This window comes from Cucumis sativus, chromosome 5 (genome assembly GCF_000004075.3).
Source record: "Cucumis sativus cultivar 9930 chromosome 5, Cucumber_9930_V3, whole genome shotgun sequence".
Lineage (NCBI taxonomy): Eukaryota > Viridiplantae > Streptophyta > Magnoliopsida > Cucurbitales > Cucurbitaceae > Cucumis > Cucumis sativus.
In genome coordinates, this window is record NC_026659.2 from 2,496,102 (window position 1) to 2,514,959 (window position 18,858).

At 27.8% G+C, this 18,858-nt stretch overlaps 2 protein-coding genes across 2 annotated transcripts; both read left to right on the forward strand.

The window, feature by feature from the left end:
- The first annotated feature begins 4,557 nt into the window (after positions 1 to 4,557).
- LOC101214026 lies at positions 4,558 to 7,192 on the forward strand. Its single transcript, XM_004147535.3, has 8 exons — positions 4,558 to 4,774; positions 4,855 to 5,001; positions 5,118 to 5,215; positions 6,210 to 6,282; positions 6,377 to 6,437; positions 6,520 to 6,605; positions 6,694 to 6,783; positions 7,013 to 7,192. The coding sequence occupies exons 1-8, from the start codon at positions 4,673 to 4,675 to the stop codon at positions 7,073 to 7,075; spliced, it is 720 nt and encodes a 239-aa protein (XP_004147583.2). The 5' UTR covers positions 4,558 to 4,672; the 3' UTR covers positions 7,076 to 7,192.
- A 4,251-nt stretch (positions 7,193 to 11,443) lies between these two features.
- On the forward strand, positions 11,444 to 12,246 carry LOC101214269 (21 kDa protein). Its single transcript, XM_004147536.3, has one exon. The coding sequence runs from the start codon at positions 11,491 to 11,493 to the stop codon at positions 12,073 to 12,075; it is 585 nt and encodes a 194-aa protein (XP_004147584.1). The 5' UTR covers positions 11,444 to 11,490; the 3' UTR covers positions 12,076 to 12,246.
- Positions 12,247 to 18,858: the final 6,612 nt, after the last annotated feature.

Sequence of the window (18,858 nt, forward strand, 5' to 3'; positions counted from 1 at the left end):
TTATGAAATTAGGAAAACAGCTAAGAACATATAAGAAAATGAGTTGGAAATTAAGGATGTGTACTGTTATTTGAGATTTTGGAATGAAAAATAATGTTATTATTATTTGGAAATTAATCATCTGGCAAATGATCAATCAATTTAATTCAATTGATTTGATATATATTTTTTTTCTTTTTTGAAGTAAATTGAAAAGACATTCCCAGGTGTGAGTTATTATGATTCTTAATTAATTGAATTGATTTTGAAGAAAAGTACATATCAACTTGGAGTTTAAATGTCTATGATGTTTGGTGGGAAAACATCACCACAGTGTGATGAATATTCATCTTATAGGTCTTTTCTTTGGTGGACTTACAAAAACAAATATTCAAATTAAATCTAATTTAATTATCAAATCAAGCAGGTAAAACCCTAGTTTGAAATTCTGTCCACACAAACGTTTTTTTTTTTTTTTTTTTTTTTTTTTGAAACCCTTGAAGCTTGATTCTTGATAACTCAGAAATTCAGTTCAATATATTCAACCGAATTTCACCCGCAAAAAGAAATATTTTATATTTATATTTAAATCGTTGGTATGAAAGAAGAAATACGTATCAATTATTGTTGAGGGCTATTTTTTAATTCTACTCTTAAAATCTCTCTACTTTATTATTATTATTTTTTAAAAAAATTTCAAACTTTACGTGAGGTTTCTTTCTTTTATTTTTTAATAATATAATTAAATATTTTATATGAGCTTGTTGAAAATGTGATGAAACATCCTATCATATTCAAAATTTATCGTTTTACAATAGATATAAATTAAATGTGTGGAAATCAAAGATTAAAGTTGAAATTGGAAAACAAAATAGAAGAGACGAATTATATATTATATTAGATTTGACAAAGGTTTTACTTTACATTTCATTTCGTTTTAAAAAAAAATTTGAAAAAAATGTGAAACTTAAGTAAATTTCAAAAAGCGTCCAAATAAAAATTTCAAAGAGCATTGTTCAATAATTGAGATTAATTAATTTGTTTCTTCTAACAGGTTCAGATTCTACTCTCCACATTCAACTAAACCTATTAATTCTATGATTGTTTTAAGGTCGAGATAAATTTTGTTCTATCTCGTTTAGTAATTATTTGATTGTTTTTTTTAAATGTTAAACTTATTTTTTAAAATTATTTATAAATATTTAATTTGCATATCTTATTCGTAAAATATTAAATTTTTGAAATACATTGAATTCAATATGTGACACTACAAATAACTCAATACGAAATTAGTAAGTCGGAGTTTAGAGACAGGTGTGTTGGTGGAGTTCGTGATTATTTGAAATGAATGTTGTATAATCTATTATTGAAAATCAAAACATCACAAAAATATATAATCTAAAACCAACTTTACATCAAGTGTGGTTAAAGTCCTACACATGGTAGATTCATTAAAAAAAAAAAAACATGTTCATGTATTACTTGTACATGAGATGTAGTTTATTTGTTTTATTAAATGTGCAAAATTAATCTATATAACATAGAAGTCCATAAACTAAAGTTATTTCGTAAAAGTTAATTTAGTAAAATATTTTAAAATTAGAAGAAAATTATGAAATGCTAAAACTTTGTATGCGCGATTAGTAGAACTAAGTATTTCTAAAGATGGTGAGCTTTCTAAGTTAAAATTAATGTAAACTTTGTAAGGTGTCTCTTTTAAGTTTATCACTTTCAAATTGGATCAAAATAAAAATTGGCCATTTTTTTTTTTGCCAGCGAAAAAATTAAATGCAATTTCATATGATTTTGAAAATGTGGGATTCTTAAGAGCTTAGCCTGCTCAGTTTCCAATTGAGTAGAATCATCATCTAGCCCTCGCTACTGGAAAATTGTTTTCACATCCTAAATAGAGTATCAACACATTTATTCAAACATCTCACATACTTGTCCTTTCATTTAAAGGACGACTTTACCTAACTTAGCTTTATGTGGTGCACATTTTAGCTCATGACCGTACACATCGTAAATCATGCAACTAAACAAAAAAAAAAAAAAAGTCATGAATGAAAACAAATCTAATATTATATCATATCTAGTATACTCTGATTCACGTTTATGTGATCTTATACCATACTTGATAAAATACAAAATCTATCTCGAACTAATTAACAATATAAAATAGTATATCTCATATTTTTGTTTTGAAGATTGTAATTACTTAAAAAAAAATGTGAGTGAATAGGGGTGTTTGACTGAGTGAGAGGGAGTTGAGTTGACAGTGAAGGAGAAAGATATAGGTAACCAAGAAAAATTGCAATACAAAGTTGATTTGGAGGTGAGAAAAAGAAGAAGAGAAGAGAAGAGAAGAGAAGAGAATTAATGGTCAAACTTGTTAGAGTTCATTTTTTTTCTACGCAAAGAAGAGATTTGATTGGAGGGCAAGTCCTGGATGGGTGACTCGTCATTTTCTTTAGCCCACACACGCGTGGCCTCACCTCAACCCAATGCATAAATCACTACCACCCTGTCAGCTTGTTAGGTCAGCCACTATCACCACTTCATTAATTCCCCTCTCTTTTCTCCCCCTTCTTACTAAATTTGTTTCTATACATCATTTAGGCTAATTAGTTGAATCATGTTTTTATTATATATATGTGTGTGGTTAAAGAATTAAGATCATGTTTAGATAATACAACAAGTAATAACCCCAACTTCCCACCCACCAAATTAAAGATATATTAGGGATAGGATCAAACTCTTTATATAATAGATGATTTATATAGGAGATGATTTACTCATCTCTCTCAATATATATATCAATTGATTTTGAGATTGAACTTCATACTATAAAAAAGGTATGGTATAAATCAAGTAAGCTCAATACATTTTTGAGTTTCAACCTTGTTCAAGTAAGACCTAACAAGATTCCAATCTTCTATATTCTTAAATAATAACCCAAGTTTGTTTCTCATAGATAAGAGGAGTTGTTTGTTCAAAACATGCTTGTAGAACCTTATGTCTTTTATTTATTGATTTGTATTCCAACTTAGAGGTATATGAAGATATAAAAAAAAGGTGGGTTTTGGGGAATATGGTTTTTTCAAGAGTTTTTTAGGAACTAAATCAAAATAAAATAAAATAGAAGAATATTTCTAAAAACTTAAATATACAAAGAATAAGTTGAAGCTATTTTTTAAGTATGGGTGTAGATTTAAACTATAAATTTCTTAATTTAGTTTTGTTTGAAATATTTTCATGTGTACTATTATTAATTACTACTACCAAAAAAGAATTAAGTTTAAATGACTTTTTTAAAAAAACAATAATAAATTTAAGATTTATTTAACAAATTGAAAAATTGAAAAAATCTATATATAAACTTAATTGGAAGTTGGAAGAAATAAAAAAAAAATGTAGCAAGCAGAGAATAATATTTAAAGTTAGACTTTGTATCCAACCAACTTAAACAACTTCCTTGACTTGCACCCAATCAAAATTTGACTTAGATTTGACATGAGGTGTGATTGAGAAGCCAACACCCATCAATAGGTCTATTCACTCCAATGATTTCTGATAACAAATAAAATAAACCATAAATTAAGATTATATTAATTGTCTAATAAAACTATAAATATCTCAATATAAATTTCATTAGTAATAATCCCTCTCACCAACCCTAAACCCTAATGAATAAAATATTGATTTATAAGTTTACTTAGGTTTTTGGTATTTTATCTATTCCCTTCTTCTATGCTAATGAATAAACTATCATTCTATATATCCTAAACCAACACAAACTAAATATTTATGGATTGAATTTGGTTGAATCATGCATCTCATGTCCATGTTGTTACCATTAGACGGTATACATCCTAAAATATTGGGTTTGGTCAAATTCATCTCCAAAGTTATTTGAAATGACTTTAATTAAATGTAGGGTGTAAATAAAGTTTAATATTAATAAGAGAAGAAAGTGAATGATAGTATGAGACACATTTTAAGTGAAATAGAAAACAAAGTCTTGAAAGTCTAAACAATATCATATTATTGTAGAGATATTAAGAGTCTCGTTGTCAATTATAATTATAATTGATTGAGAGTAACTCAACCCATAATTTCAATAATTTACTTTATAGCTTTCTCAAATCGTAATTTCTATTTGTTCCTTTTTCTTTAATAATAAAAGGAACACATTTATGAAATAGTTTTTATATAAGAACGGATCAATTTCGTGAGGTGGATTCATTGAAGGGTTAGTTGTCAAATAAATTCGATGAGAAAATTGGTAAGGCCCAGCCCATCTTTCATTTTGATGCAAAGGGCCGAAGGCTTACAACTTAATAATACAAATAACAATAATAATATGGGATGATTTTTTTTCTTCTTCTTTTGGGAGTGTATATCTTTTCTTTTCTTTTTTAGTTTTTTTAAGTCTAATTGGTATTTGGTCCCTAAATTTAAAAATATTACACATTTTATTACATTTTTAAATTTATAAACCAAATTTGAAGTGTGTTTTTTTTTTGTTTAAATTTGGTTTATAAATTAAAAAATGTAATAAAATGGCAATATATTTTTCCAGGTTTTGACGGTTACGATTCCCGCCACGGCGAGCGAACGGATAATGCTGCAGATTACAGATTGAGACGACGAGGACCAAAAACCAGTGGCTCACACTTCCCACCTTTCATCAATGGCCGCTCTTAGCTTCGGCTTTACCCCCACCACCATCCACCTACCATCAACTTCCATTCGCTCTCGTCGCATTCCCCAGACCATAACCTGCGTCGGATGGGTATCTTTTTAATGTTTCCCTTTTCTTCTTACATTTCTATTTTATTTTATTTTTCCTTATCCGGAATTCGCTCGACTCAGGACCCAGAAGGCCTCTTCGGAAAGCCTCAGACCGGTCACATCGCTCGAAATGAGTTCAAGAGGCGGCTGGAGAAAGACGCCGAAGCTCGCGAGGCTTTCGAGCGCCACGTTAGGGAAGAGAAAGAGCGCCGTAAAACGCTTCGAGAGGTAATTCTTGCAACTGGGGTTTTTGAATTTGATGGTTGTTTTCATTTCAAATTTCTTCTGTTGGCCTGCGTTTTGAGTTATTGAATGTGTTTTTCATCTCTTTTTTTTTTGGATAGTCTCGTGTAATTCCGGGCAATGTGACTGGTCTTATCGAATATTTTCTTGATACTGAAGCTCAGGATATTGAATTTGAAATCGCAAGGTTGAGACCCAGGTTAGTGATCGAAACAGGATTCTGATTTTTGTTCTTCTAGTTTTCTCTGGTCTTGAATAAACTCCACAATTGCCTCCTTATTTGAATTTAGTTGCACCTTAATTTTAGTTAATTAAATTTTAAATTAGTCGTTAGGATTTAATTGGAATTATTATTTTTTTGTTTTTTGGAAGGCTAAATAATAGGAATGTATTAGGGTGATGTTAGGATCTAACTCTTAAGGAACATAAGTAATTAGTTAGGAGGTTGTTAAGATATTTGTTTATATGTATAAATGGAGTGGGAGATGAAGGGAGTAATTAGGCATTGATTCTCTTGGTTTAGTGCTTGATTGATCTCGAATAAGGAAGGCTCCAAGTTACCCAAATTGCAAAGTACTTTACCAAAATATGGTCTTCTTTGGTTCTTATCACTATAAATGGCTAGTATTGGGTGTGACAGGGAGCTTTTGGAACCTTCGATGATAAGAGATTATGAGTATCGGGCCCCTAAAGTTTGTTAAGAGTGGATGTCAGTTAGCTGAAGTTTTTAGATTTAGTAGTGGTTTAGGATGGTATGGATGAGTAAGTCTTGAGTTCAAACTTCTATAACGTTATTATCATAACCACTGAGTTGAGGTAAGTAGTATCAAAACAAGTCTTTGTGTTTGAACTTCTAAAATGTCATTACCATCCATAATACAATGTGTTTTAGCCCTTGAAATGTCATTTACTACGCACCAACTCAAGCTTTTGGATTTAATAAATTTAACATGGTATCAAAGTAGATCTTCGTCTTGTATTTAAACTAATATCATTATCATATCGGCTTAAGTTATTTAACAAAGTTGATATTGTTTTTCAAATGGATTGATTTCTGCCATGTATGCAAGCCCACTGCATCAGTCAGGATGTAGAACCGAAAAATTTTGAATTTGAATAAAGCCTTCTGATATTTTTGTGGAATAGAAGTATTCCTTTAATTTTTCTTCGCTACAACATGCATCAAATGGCAGGCTGAATGAGGAGTTTTTTTCACGTGTAAAACTTGAGCTGGGTGAGCTTAGATTTGCCGTTAACAAAACCGAGGTCGATTCTTGACATATTTTTTTAATTTCCTTAGATGACAATTGATGCTACAACAACAACTAAACATAAGCACTTCCCATAATTTTGTTTATAGGCCATGGAAGATAGAGTGATTGAGTTGGAAGCATTACAGAAAGCCCTTGAAGAAGGAATAGGTTTGTCTAAAACCTTATATTATTTACTGTCCTATAATGCTTCCCATCTATATATTTCATTTCATTTTCTGTTATGTTACAGAAGCCTATGATAAAATGCAAAGGGAACTAGTAAAGGCAAGGGAAGGTTTAACCAAAATTTTAACATCAAAGGATGTAAAAGCTACTGTATGTGTTTTTTTGTTTCTCATTTCACTCTGCTGAGAATAGCAAATTCTGCAACCAAAATGCTAATGCCATTTTTTTCTTTGTGCAGTTGCTAGACATGTTAGAGCGAAATGAGCTCAATAGATCGTTACTCGCCCTTCTGGACGAAAACATAGCCAATGCCCAAATGGGTAACCAGGTAAGTCTACCTTTTGATCTGTTTTCTGAGTTACAATGTCAACATCAACAATATCTTGTAGGGAAAAAAATTTCTGTCAAAATATTTTGGGTTGGCTATGAAAGAATTGAAACAGAATTGGTAAAGATCTAAGTTGATAAAGATCTAAGCTTTTTATCATCATTTCTCTTCTATTAATTTTCTTGAATGAACTCTTTTACTCAATGAATCTTCCATTAACGATAAACAGAAACAAGCTGCTGCTTTCATGGAAAAGGTTCGAGGGGCAGTTCTCAAGTACATGACAGCTTAGTCTTATTGAGGTACAGATTGTGAATTTTTTTTCAGTTTCTTCTCAACAATCACATGTAGGGAACACGTTTACTAATATCTTATATAATAATAAATTACATAATTTTGGTTGAATTAACCCATGTTCATTCGATAATGATCCTAAGTTTTGTCTGAAATGCAAAAGAAAATTATTCTCTTAAGCAAACATTTGGTATTGGTTGTGGTGGTGGGTATGTTTTAACGATGAGTATATTTGTGGAGACTTTTACTAAGTTTGTTTAAATAAGTTTAAAAAAGGGAAAAATTAATTGAAAAGTTATCATAAGTGTCAAATTTGATGAAAATATTTAAAACACATAGGAAAAGACACTCTTACACTACTAGGTCTATCAATGATTTTGTTATATTTTATAAATATATTGGTTTATTTTACTATATTTGAAAGGAATTCAAAATAATTTTTACTTGACATGTATAAATTTTTATGGAATTTTACACGTTTTTTTTTATTCTTTCAACTTAGATGTGTGCTCAATATTAATCTCAAACTTAAAAGTGTGTTGAAACTCCTACTTTCAGATAAGTTTTTTGTTATAAAGATTTGTTAAAAATATGTATTACCATCCCTAATCTAATTTACGATAAAATTGAAAGTCTAATATATAAATTGATATAATCTAGCAAGTTCTATTATGAAAATTGAATTCTTTTTATAACAAGAAAAAAAAAAAAGCAAGCCTATTGCAAAAAATAAATAAAACATTAGAAAAAAGAACCGGAGAGGATATGAGTTATACGTTGAATTTCAAATAGAGTGAAATTTGAACACATATATGAAAAAGTACTCATCACAAAAGAAAAATATTGAAGGCATTGGGATATGGGTCAATCAATTGAGCTGGTAAATATACAAGATTAGATAAATAATCAAAATCATAATAGATATCGAGCACCAAAAACATTCCTAACACCATTTTGTCACATCTATCCAAATGCATGGGTTAAAAAATACATATAAATAGTTTCATTGTTGAATCTCAAAGGGAATAGCAAGTAATCTTTGAAAAAGAGATTTGATCTTACTTCTTTTAAGTTTAATTGAATTAGTTAGTTTTTGTATTGACTGAAGCTTGTAGTTATTGTACTACATTGGTAAACGAATTATTACGTAGGTTAGTTTAGAGTGTATTTTAAGAGACTAGATTAGAGAAAATACAGGTTAGACATCATTTATAGCAAATTTAAAATTTAAATAATGAACAATGAGAAATGTAGAACTTTATAGATTTGGATTCACATTAATTGTTCCTCATATCTTAGGCAATGATTTTTCACTCAAGTATTATAATTTTTTTTAATAAAATTTTAATTTAAATATTTTAAGTTATTGTTGATAATTAGTGCATTAATTTTTCTTTTTAATAATGAGTTTGGCCTTTACTATTTATTTTCCAAGTAAAAAGTTATATACTAAAACTTGTATAATGTGATTACTTGTGCATATTAGTATGTTAAGTTAATGCATATATTGGGATATGTTAATGTAGATACCTATCTTCTACACAAATTGAAAATAGAGAAGAGAAATGTTGAAATTTGAAATTCAAATATCAAAATAAAATTGTTTTTTAAATTTACTTTTTTAAAAGAAAAGCAAATATTTAATTTGGTGAACATTTTTTTTTGTGGGGGAAGAAAAGAAATGTTCCGGATATTATGAGAAAGATATGAAGTTAGTCAAAGATATTGAAATTTGTGCCTTTTTTTCATCTTAGTTTGCCTCTTCATTCTTATCTTTATCCCATTCATAATTATTAATCCCCTAAAATACATAAATGTACAAAATAAATATATATACTTTTTTTATTTTTGGATTTTCTGGTTGCAAATTGCATCTTTTACTCTTCAAATTTTGGTAAATGACATGTAAATTTTCCAATTAGTTGACTAACAAAAATATGACAAATTAAGTTGTTTGTCTGTGTTTGGATGAGAATGTAATGTAATTCTAAAATTTATATTTTTAGAAGTTATATTTTTTTGTCCCAAAATTACGTAGTAATAATCATGATTATTTTCAAATATATATAACAAAAAGACTCAAACTAATTTTAAGATTTATTAAAACTGTGGGAATCAAATGAAAATGGTATATTATATTTTAGTTTTTTATTTTTAAAGAAATGATAAGCTTGTACATGAAAACACTATATTTATTAATATTTTTTAATGCTTTAAGTATACTACTATTTTAAAATTAACTTCAAAATATGAATACACTAAAAACAAACAAATAAAAACAATGTCTTCAAGATTTACACTCAATTTCAATCACAAACTCTTGGGTCATGCAATAGAATGAGTTTGTGTAGACTATTTTATACTTAATTTATAACAATAAACTTTATTTGGTTTAAAAACTTTTTCTTTGTTATTAGGGTTCGCGGTTTCATTCTTCTACTTCCTTTAATATTTTACAAAATTTTCACACTCCTCACATTCTCACAAATCTTAATTACATTCTAACTTTCAAAATAACTTTGATCTTTACTTCAAAATGATAAGGTACCCACCTGTTTAACATGTCTCAGTTTCATGATATGTATGATATATCCCGTCAATATCTTTGACTATTTGACAAAGAAATACATGTTATATTAAAATTATAGGTGAGAAATGATTTGATTAAATTTAGAGTATCGAGGCTTTCTTAGATTCGTAAAATTGAAAAGAAGTGTAAAATATTATTGATGGTAGAGAACCTAATCCCACTTTAGTTTTGAAATTCAATTAGCTAATTTATATGGCAGACAGGAAGCCTAGAAAAATGTGTTTGCAAACTTTGGCTTCAATCAAAAGCAAGTTAAAATAATATTAGTGAATGAAATTGTTTATTGTAAATATTAAACCCATCAACTAAACTTACATAATCCTAGGAATGATAATAATTTCATCTTAAATGTCATGAATTTATTTTTCAATTTAGGCCTAAGAATAAGAAGAACAACAATAATATTAAAAAAGAAAAGAAGCCTTAAAGGATGCAGTAAAAGGAGGAAGATGAAAAGGACCTCAACCCCTTTAATAAATAAATCATGTGGGGAGATGTCAGCTTTTTTATTCATTATATGTGCCACAACCTAACCAACTTTTGTCCTTCTTCATTCTTTTTTCAATCCTTATTCTTTTTCTAATTCTAGTTTCTTTTTCAAACAATAATTTTCCTATCAATATATTAAATATAACAAAATAAACTAAAATATTTTATTAAATTTTAATAGAATGGACACAAATACTATTCTATCTCAATTTATAAAAGATAAACAGTTATATTTTATTATATTTATAGTTATTTTTTAATTTAAAATATTTTTTTTATAAATAAAACTGCTGCATAGATTCTAAGAAAATAAATATATGAAAGCTACTCATTTTAGTTTTAAAAATAGGAAAATAAAAGATAAAATGATTAATAAGGAGGGGTAGATATAAAAGATTGCACATTTTGAGATAAATATGATGCAAAATAAAATTATTCTTTAAAGTAGTGTAAGATTTATTCCTTCTTTCTATATCATTTTATTGTACGTACCTAAATTGTTAAACTATACTTATATTAAACAAACATTGTGAAACTTATATCTTAATTATTTTATTAATTAGTACGAACAAGTTAAAAGGTAGTGCACAAATCTACGATATCACGTGTAATGCACATGCAAAAAGGAATTAGAAATCTCACATACAAATATTATGTAACGTTTTTTTATTAATTATCTTAAATTATTTGGATGTATTGAATTATTGGATTAAGATAATTTAGGAATTTTAAAATAATTTATTTATTTTGGATAGAATTGGAATTAATCAAGCATATTACATATATTTAATTAAAATCTTTTTTTGGAATATGATATTAATTATTTAATTTTATATAAATAATTAATATAAAAACTAGAGTTTATTATACGATATAATATAATTATAATGGTTGAAAAAATAAGATAACCAATGAACAGGAATGATTAATTTGATTGAATGAAAAAAATAGTTTAGATAAATATATTTTGTTGTTTTTTTATAAAACTTTTTAAGGGATTTTGAATAAAAGTTTTATTTACTTATTTATTAATATTTGTCCTTAAAAATTATTTAATATCCTTTTGTACGGTGAATCTTATTTTAAAATAAGATATTCTACTTCAACAAAATTTAGATTTTAGTTTTATAATTTAAAAGTAATTAGAGATATCAAAATTTGAATTGTTACAAACTATGTTCCATATCAATTATGGTTGAATTATGTTGACAAAAAAACAATAGTCCCACGTCTTTTTAGAAATTTTTTAAAAAGTAATCTACGTTTATTTATATAACACATCCCCAAGCCTTCTCTTTTGCAACAAAATCTTTTCACCTTACTCCATATTAGAAATGGCAAATCTCAAGATCTCACTACCACTTCTCATTACCCTCGTAGCTCTCCACAATGCCGCAACCACAGGCTCGGCCGCCACAAGCTTCATCGAGTCATCCTGCAAAGTGACCCGTTACCCAGCCCTGTGCGTTCAGTCCCTCTCAACCTACGCCAACGTCATCCGCCAGAGCGGTCGTCAGCTGGCCCGAACGGCCCTATCCGTGAGCCTCAGCAAGGCCCGTCTCGCCTCAGCTTTCGTGGCCAAACTGGGGAAAGGCGGGGGAATGAAGGGGCTGGAGTACCAAGCAGTGAAGGACTGCATAGAGAATATGGGGGACACTGTGGACAGACTCAGCCAATCGGTGAAGGAGCTTGGGGACTTACGTCAAACAGCTGGTAGAGACTTTTTATGGCATATGAATAATGTTCAGACTTGGGTCAGTGCTGCCCTCACTGATGAAACCACTTGCCTTGATGGGTTCGCTGGCCGCCGCTTAGATGGTCAAATCAAGGCGGAGATTCGCCGGAGAATTACACTTGTTGCTCAAATTACTAGTAATGCTCTGGCTCTTGTTAATCGCTTTGCTGACGAAAACCACTGATTTGTATTTTGGAGTACTCTATCGGGGGTTTAATTTACTTTGTTTTTCTTTTCTTTTGTATACTTTTTGTGGGTTTTCATTTGTGTAAATTTTTATGGTTGTGTATGCTCATAGTTTTGGGTGAGAGACTCTGAAATATATATAAGTTATTTTTATATTTTCATAACTTAATTCCAACCCATTAGAAGTCTAATTCATTTTACAATTTTTTTTTATCGTTTTCAAAGATGGAAGGTCATAGGAATGATTGAAGAGTTGATCATCTTACTCTACCATCTATACTATAAATTAGTGACACTAAAACACTTTGTATTGTTCATTTCAAAACTTTCTAACAAACTTTATGGAAATTTTAATACTTATTTCCACACCAACCTATTTTCTTTTTTCTCTTCTTAATTGAATGCTTATTTCCTTTTCTTTTTAAATCTAAAATTTAATACATCTTTACAATTTTTTCTAAAACAAACGGCCTATCTTCATTTATACTTCTTTTACGGTTGAATTTTTTAATAATTAAAAAAGAAATTGTGGTCGTTTCGGTCATCTTAGGTTTATGGAGTATTGTTAAATTCTTATCCTTTTTTTTTTTTTTTTTAAATTTTATGTGTATATTTTCATTTGCATTTATATAATTAAAATAAATGGAAAATCATATATATCAATTTTTTATATAGTAATTTTTATTATTTTAAAAAAGATATTCAAATTTAAAGTTAAATTAATGTTTACTTGATAAAAAATCTTAAACTACCATTAATAATTTTGTTGAGAAAAATAACATACAAAAACAAATTTGTTGGCTATAAAGAATAAAGACGGGCGACATTTTTTCAACAAAAATAGTATTTTTCTATATTCAAAATCACATCTACAAAATTAATTTGAATGGTACGAAAATAGCTTACTTTTAAAAAGGCTAGTTGAAGTAAAGGTTGTGAGATAAACCTAAACCCGAAGGGCAAGGGTACCCACCAATTCCACCAATTTACTTTTTTCTTTAAAGAAAAAGAAAAATTAAACCTCTCTCATTGCTATACGAGAATTAATTTAAAGATTAGAGAATTAATTTAAAGAAACCATAATATTTACAATGTGTAAATAATATTTACAATCACAAACAAATCCATTATAAAAGAAGCATTCTCTATTCTCTCGTGGTAAAATTATAAAATTTAAAAAGTTGATAAGATATAAAATTAATCAATTTCATAAACAAAAAATAATTGCTTCTCTAATATTCTTACTTCTAAAACTTTTTGTTGGGACAAACACATGATGATTAAAAGTGTAACATGAAACACAAAATTTATTCACGATAATTAATGAAAAGCACATATATTTTTTATAATAAAAATACTATATTTAGAAGTAAAATTTGGTTTGAGAGAACGTGCCAAAATGCTTTTAAAATTACGAAAAACCATCCCTATCGTTTTATATAATCACTTTTAAACATATAATGTCATGTCAAACATATTTTTCTTTTGAGGGTGCGATGATAATTGAGTTGAGGATGCCATTTTGAAAATAAAGGAAAGAGGAAATTAGATTAAAGTGGGTGTCTACTTAATAAAGCCGACTGTGGATTTTTTTGCCCTTGGATATAGGTGGCACGAGGTAGGTATTATTTTAGCTACTTTATAAGGTCCGACTTCATTTTTTTCTTTTTAAAACAGATTTGTTTGGAGGTGGGTTAAGTTAATTAATTGTTTGTTTGTTTAAACTATTGATTATGTCTATCACTATATACATCTACTTGTTGTGACATTTACGTACTTTAATAACCTAATTCTTTGACAAAGGAATGATGCATGTACTTTAGAGACAACTCCTTTTTATTACTTTTGTGGAAATTATTTCACCATCTTTTATTCAATGTAGATGAAAAATATATACATTAAAAAAAAAAATCAGACGTGGATGGATGGATGTTTTCATAAAATATTAAAACTAATAAATAAATATTTTGTAATTCTGTAAGCATATAAGTTAACCTGTTTTATTATTTATAGTATACTAATAATATATACTATTTGTTTGTATTCTCTAATTGGTATATATTTTTAGGATGACATGAATGTAAATGTTAATTCACTTTATATAGATCAATATTGAAGTTCATGAAAATGTAAAAATATCTATGATAATATTCACGTGTTAGATAAAAATTTAATATAATAGTTTGAAGTTTCATTCAACCATCTAATTTTCTCCGTCTTCCTTTGTTTTTCTTTTTTTCTTTAGAAAAGCAGTGAGATAAAAATGAAAATTTTAAAATAAGAGGAAGAAAAATTAAAGTACACTCCCCAAGAACTTTTCAAGAAAAAAAAATAGAGGCTCACTTCCTTTCTCAAAGCATAATAATAAAAGTGACTATTATGCTTTCAATAAAGTGTATGAATTTTATCATTTGTTTAAATAACCATTTTTATGGATTTTTTAAAAATATAAAAAGTATTTATTGTCCTTATGTATGAATATTGTGTTAATATTTTATTCTTTGAAGAGATATTTTCAATTTATAGAATCTATTAAATCTTCTATAGTCTACACTCGTTTTTTTACTGTACTTTTTAATGCTTAAATTTCTTTTCTATGCATTAAAGAAAAATTGCTTTTAAAATAAAAATAAGTTAGAATATTAGTAAAGAAATTAGAATAGAGAATATTGGGTCACATATTTTCATGTCACTATCAACTCTTTTTCAGGTCTTAATTTTTTCATTAAATTTTTTTAAGAGTTTTTGTTTTAATTGTAGTAATTTTGAAATATTCATAGAAGACATCTCAAAAAATCTGTAATGGATGTTCTTCTAAAATGAAAATTATCGATCAATTACCAAAAATGAATAGTGAGCTTCCATAATTTCTATGTGGATGGTCTAAGTTTTTTCTAATTACCACAAAGTATTTGAAAAAGGAAAAAAGAAAATTGTGAACAATTATGAAAAGCTTATTCAACCAATGTTTTTAATGCAACTCATCTCATTTAGCAAGAAAACAAGATGTCCTTCTCATTGTTTTTAAACGAAATATTGGAAGAGCTGAAACCAAAGCATCATCTAAAGAACTGATTTAATGTCATTCTAAGCAAAGTGATTATATGTTAATTTCTTTTTATTAAGGACAAAAAAAGAGATGAGTTTCCCTATAGAAAATGTCACAATTAGAAAAGTACTTTAAGCTTAATCTTAATCAGTATACTAAATAATCCTTGTTTTCTAAAATTAAATATTTTCTGGTAATTAGAAATAAAAAGTTACATAATAGATTAAATCGAAACAAAACACAAAACTTAATAATTAATAAAAAAAAAAGTCTAACATCTTGAAAATTATACACCAAACAAACGAGCAAACAAGTGTAGAAGAAAATAGAATCAAATGAATATGATTTGAGAAAGATAGGAGGAGAGGAGATGTCAAAGAGTGGGGATACAAATGTTGAAACTCCAAAGTGTGAGGCAAAGAGCAATAAATAGGGGTAGAGGAGAAGGGTGATGATGCAATTCATAGTGGAGTATCCATCTCAATGCTCAACTGCCTCCAACACCAATACAATTACATTACAATGCAACTCACTCTCAGAAAACCACCTCTACTAAAAGATCTTTTACATATATATATATTGGAAAAGATTTATTAATATTGGGATCTGATAATTTGACAGTGTGGCCTTTACAAAAGGCCACATGGCTCTTGTTGGAACCCACAACTTTTATGGACCTATTTCTTGTCCACTCTAACACTGTCCCATGTGTCTCCCTTTCTTTTCATTTCTATATATATAAATATTGTATTAATGTTTGCAATGCCACTCACCATTTCCATACACTGTCAAGTCGACTACTGTAACAGCCCCCAAGCCCACTCTCAATTATTTTCTATATTAATGTTTCTTGCTCCCCATTTTGTCCTTATTCCTTGTGAGTGTGTACCCAAATCAGTTTTAAACCTATTGCTCTGTATCGTATCCTTAAAACTTAGTAGTGTCTCAAGTAGATTTGATTATGTATTATGGATCCAACTTAGAATAATACAAATTAAATGAAAACATATACAGCATCATCATCGTAACCTATCTGCTGATGAATAGAAATAACGTAATATCAAATAATAATAATCAAAGAGATTGTGAGAGATACATAAACTAATCACACATTTTGATACAATATTACGTATATATCTCAAGAAGGAGTGTTGGATGTCATGTGAGAATAAATATCATAATACAATTTTATAATTGTTTGAGGAATAGTATAGTGTCACTCTCCATAGACCACAGAGGAGAGCAGATGGATTCCAGATTTGTTTAAATATTATATTTTGGAATAAAAGAAAAGATTGAGATAAAAGTGGAATATTATTTATTTAAGAGATGTTCCTTTGCTTCTTTTGGAAATGTGTAATAAACAGTTTAAAAATCAAATATCTGTGGAGAAATAAATGGTTGATATTGAAAGGAATATTAACATAAAATGGGGAAACAAAAATATAAAAAGCTTTATTTTACTATTTTCCTCTTTAAAACTTGAAGGAGATTTTTATGCCAATAAGATCTTCTCAGTATTTATTATTTATATTCATTTTTTTAAAAAAAAAATCATTCCATAAATATTTCAGTTCATTAATTTATATTATTTAAAAATAATCCTTTTTTGACCTTTTTAAAATTTATACTTTGATCCTTGCAATTTTAAATTTCACTCTTAGGTGTACATGAAATGATAGCTCAATCAACATATTATTTATATTATCATTTCTTAGAATAGGAGATTCGATTATTTCACCTCACACACACATCAATCTTATACCTTTAAAAAATATTGAAATAACAATAACCATAATAATTTTTTAAGTATTTTGAAATCACTTACGACAAACGAGCATTGAACATATCTCAATTACAATGCCCTAAGATGGAAGAAAATAAATAATTTAACATAGAAAAAATGACTTATTCAAAGATAATTTTGGTTTAGATGTTGACATTAAATCCTTAAATTTGACATTCAATAGTGGGTTTTATTGTTAAGTTAAAAATAAATGTAGGACTCAAATAAATTGGCTAACTACCTTAATTGTTATCATAATGAGAAAATTCCAATGAACTCAAATGATAATAAATAAACCCAATCTACTATTTGATAGTGCAAGTCTATAAGAATTATATATGCAATGTATTGTTGCCATAATTTATTTAAAGCTTATATAGGCCAAAATTCTACAAAATTGACTATGCAACTAACTTAGGATGTACTTGCAAGTTTACATCCAATATATTTAATATATAGTTTGGTTTTCTTTTCTTTTTTTTATTTTTAATTCATTTATGGGAAGAAATAATTGTTCAAACCATTATTTCGATTAAATTATCTAATTAGCAAAATCAATCATATGATATATATTTTGATTTTTGGTATATCTGATGATCTTGAGTTTTCTCCTTAGTGATTTTAGTTTACTATATATCCTTTGTTATTAACTCAATTTGTATTTAGATTATATGTTTTTAATTAAAGGAATATAAGCTTTAAAAGTTTTAATTAATCTTCACTTAAACGTGTTATTAAAATAAAAAGAAGTATATAAAAATGTTGATAATGTTTTGCTAGTAATTAATCAATGATGAAAATTCTAAAACATTAAATACTACTACTACTCTCAATTATATTAATCGAATTGCCTAAAAATGTTATTAAAAAAATCATTTTCTTTTTAAAATTTCATATTAGTTTGATTGTTGAGAATTATAATAGTAACTTTTTTTCCTTAAAAAATTAACCATTTTGTCTATATATTTTTAATACAGTTTTGTTTAGGTTTTAATGTACGCTTTTATCATGGTTTTTATGTTTCAGTTTTATTTAGTTGTTAAGTTTGACAACGTTACAATTTAGTTGTTAAGTTAAAAGGTTACAGTTTAGTTTTAGTTTTGCATTCAGTTTAATTAAGTTCAAATAATTTTTATTTTTATTTTTGAATTTCCACAAATACTCACTTCCTTCATGTAAAGACGAAGTGAATATTACTTGCAAAGCATTAGGGCCAGAATTTGGAATCCAAGTTCGACATCTAGTAGCTTCGACACTTCTACCTACATATATCAATTTTGCTTGTCTGTAAATTTTTTTAAAGAGAAAAAGTTGTCCTTACAAGCATGCTTTGTCTTTTCTCAAGGTCCCACATACATTATAGAAAAATTCATATTGCTTCAAGCTAAATAAGAGCTCTTATGATTTGAGTCACCAAAAGAAATGTGTAATGTGGGTAGTAATTTTCAATTACTTTAAACCTTTATGTAACTATTGAGAGGTGATATCGACTATTTGTAAACTCAAAATGTGATAAGAAGGGAGGGAGTTAGTTAAGGGTTTTAGTTTTTAGATACAATACAGTTAATTATGTGGAGGTTATAAAAAGAAGTTTAAAGGAAGAAAGAGAAGAGCATATGATGAAATGTATAGTAGTAGAAATGTATAGAGCTTAATTTAAACCATTTTTACATTGAAGGGATCTGACAAGGATCTGGGTCCATTTACTTGATCATCTTCAATTATTAATTACACTCTCCTCCTAATTTTTTGTTTTTGTTTTTGAAATCAAAACTAACCATCATCGTACCAATAATTACACTCTCCTTCTTCTTCCCTAAATATTCATTTCACAGATTCCCCTGTTTTGTGGGATCCCACTATCCTTTTATTACCAAATTCCCCCCCATAAATTTGTTTCCCCCCTTCTTCTCCAGATCTTCACATCCAGATCCAAATCAACAACA

Coding starts and splice junctions, on each gene's coding strand:
- LOC101214269 (XM_004147536.3), top strand. CDS start 11,491: ATGGCAAATCTCAAGATCTCACTACCACTTCTCATTACCCTCGTAGCT.
- LOC101214026 (XM_004147535.3), top strand. CDS start 4,673: ATGGCCGCTCTTAGCTTCGGCTTTACCCCCACCACCATCCACCTACCA. Junction 5,002..5,117: donor GCCGTAAAACGCTTCGAGAG/GTAATTCTTGCA, acceptor TTTTTTGGATAG/TCTCGTGTAATTCCGGGCAA. Junction 6,283..6,376: donor TTGCCGTTAACAAAACCGAG/GTCGATTCTTGA, acceptor TTTTGTTTATAG/GCCATGGAAGATAGAGTGAT.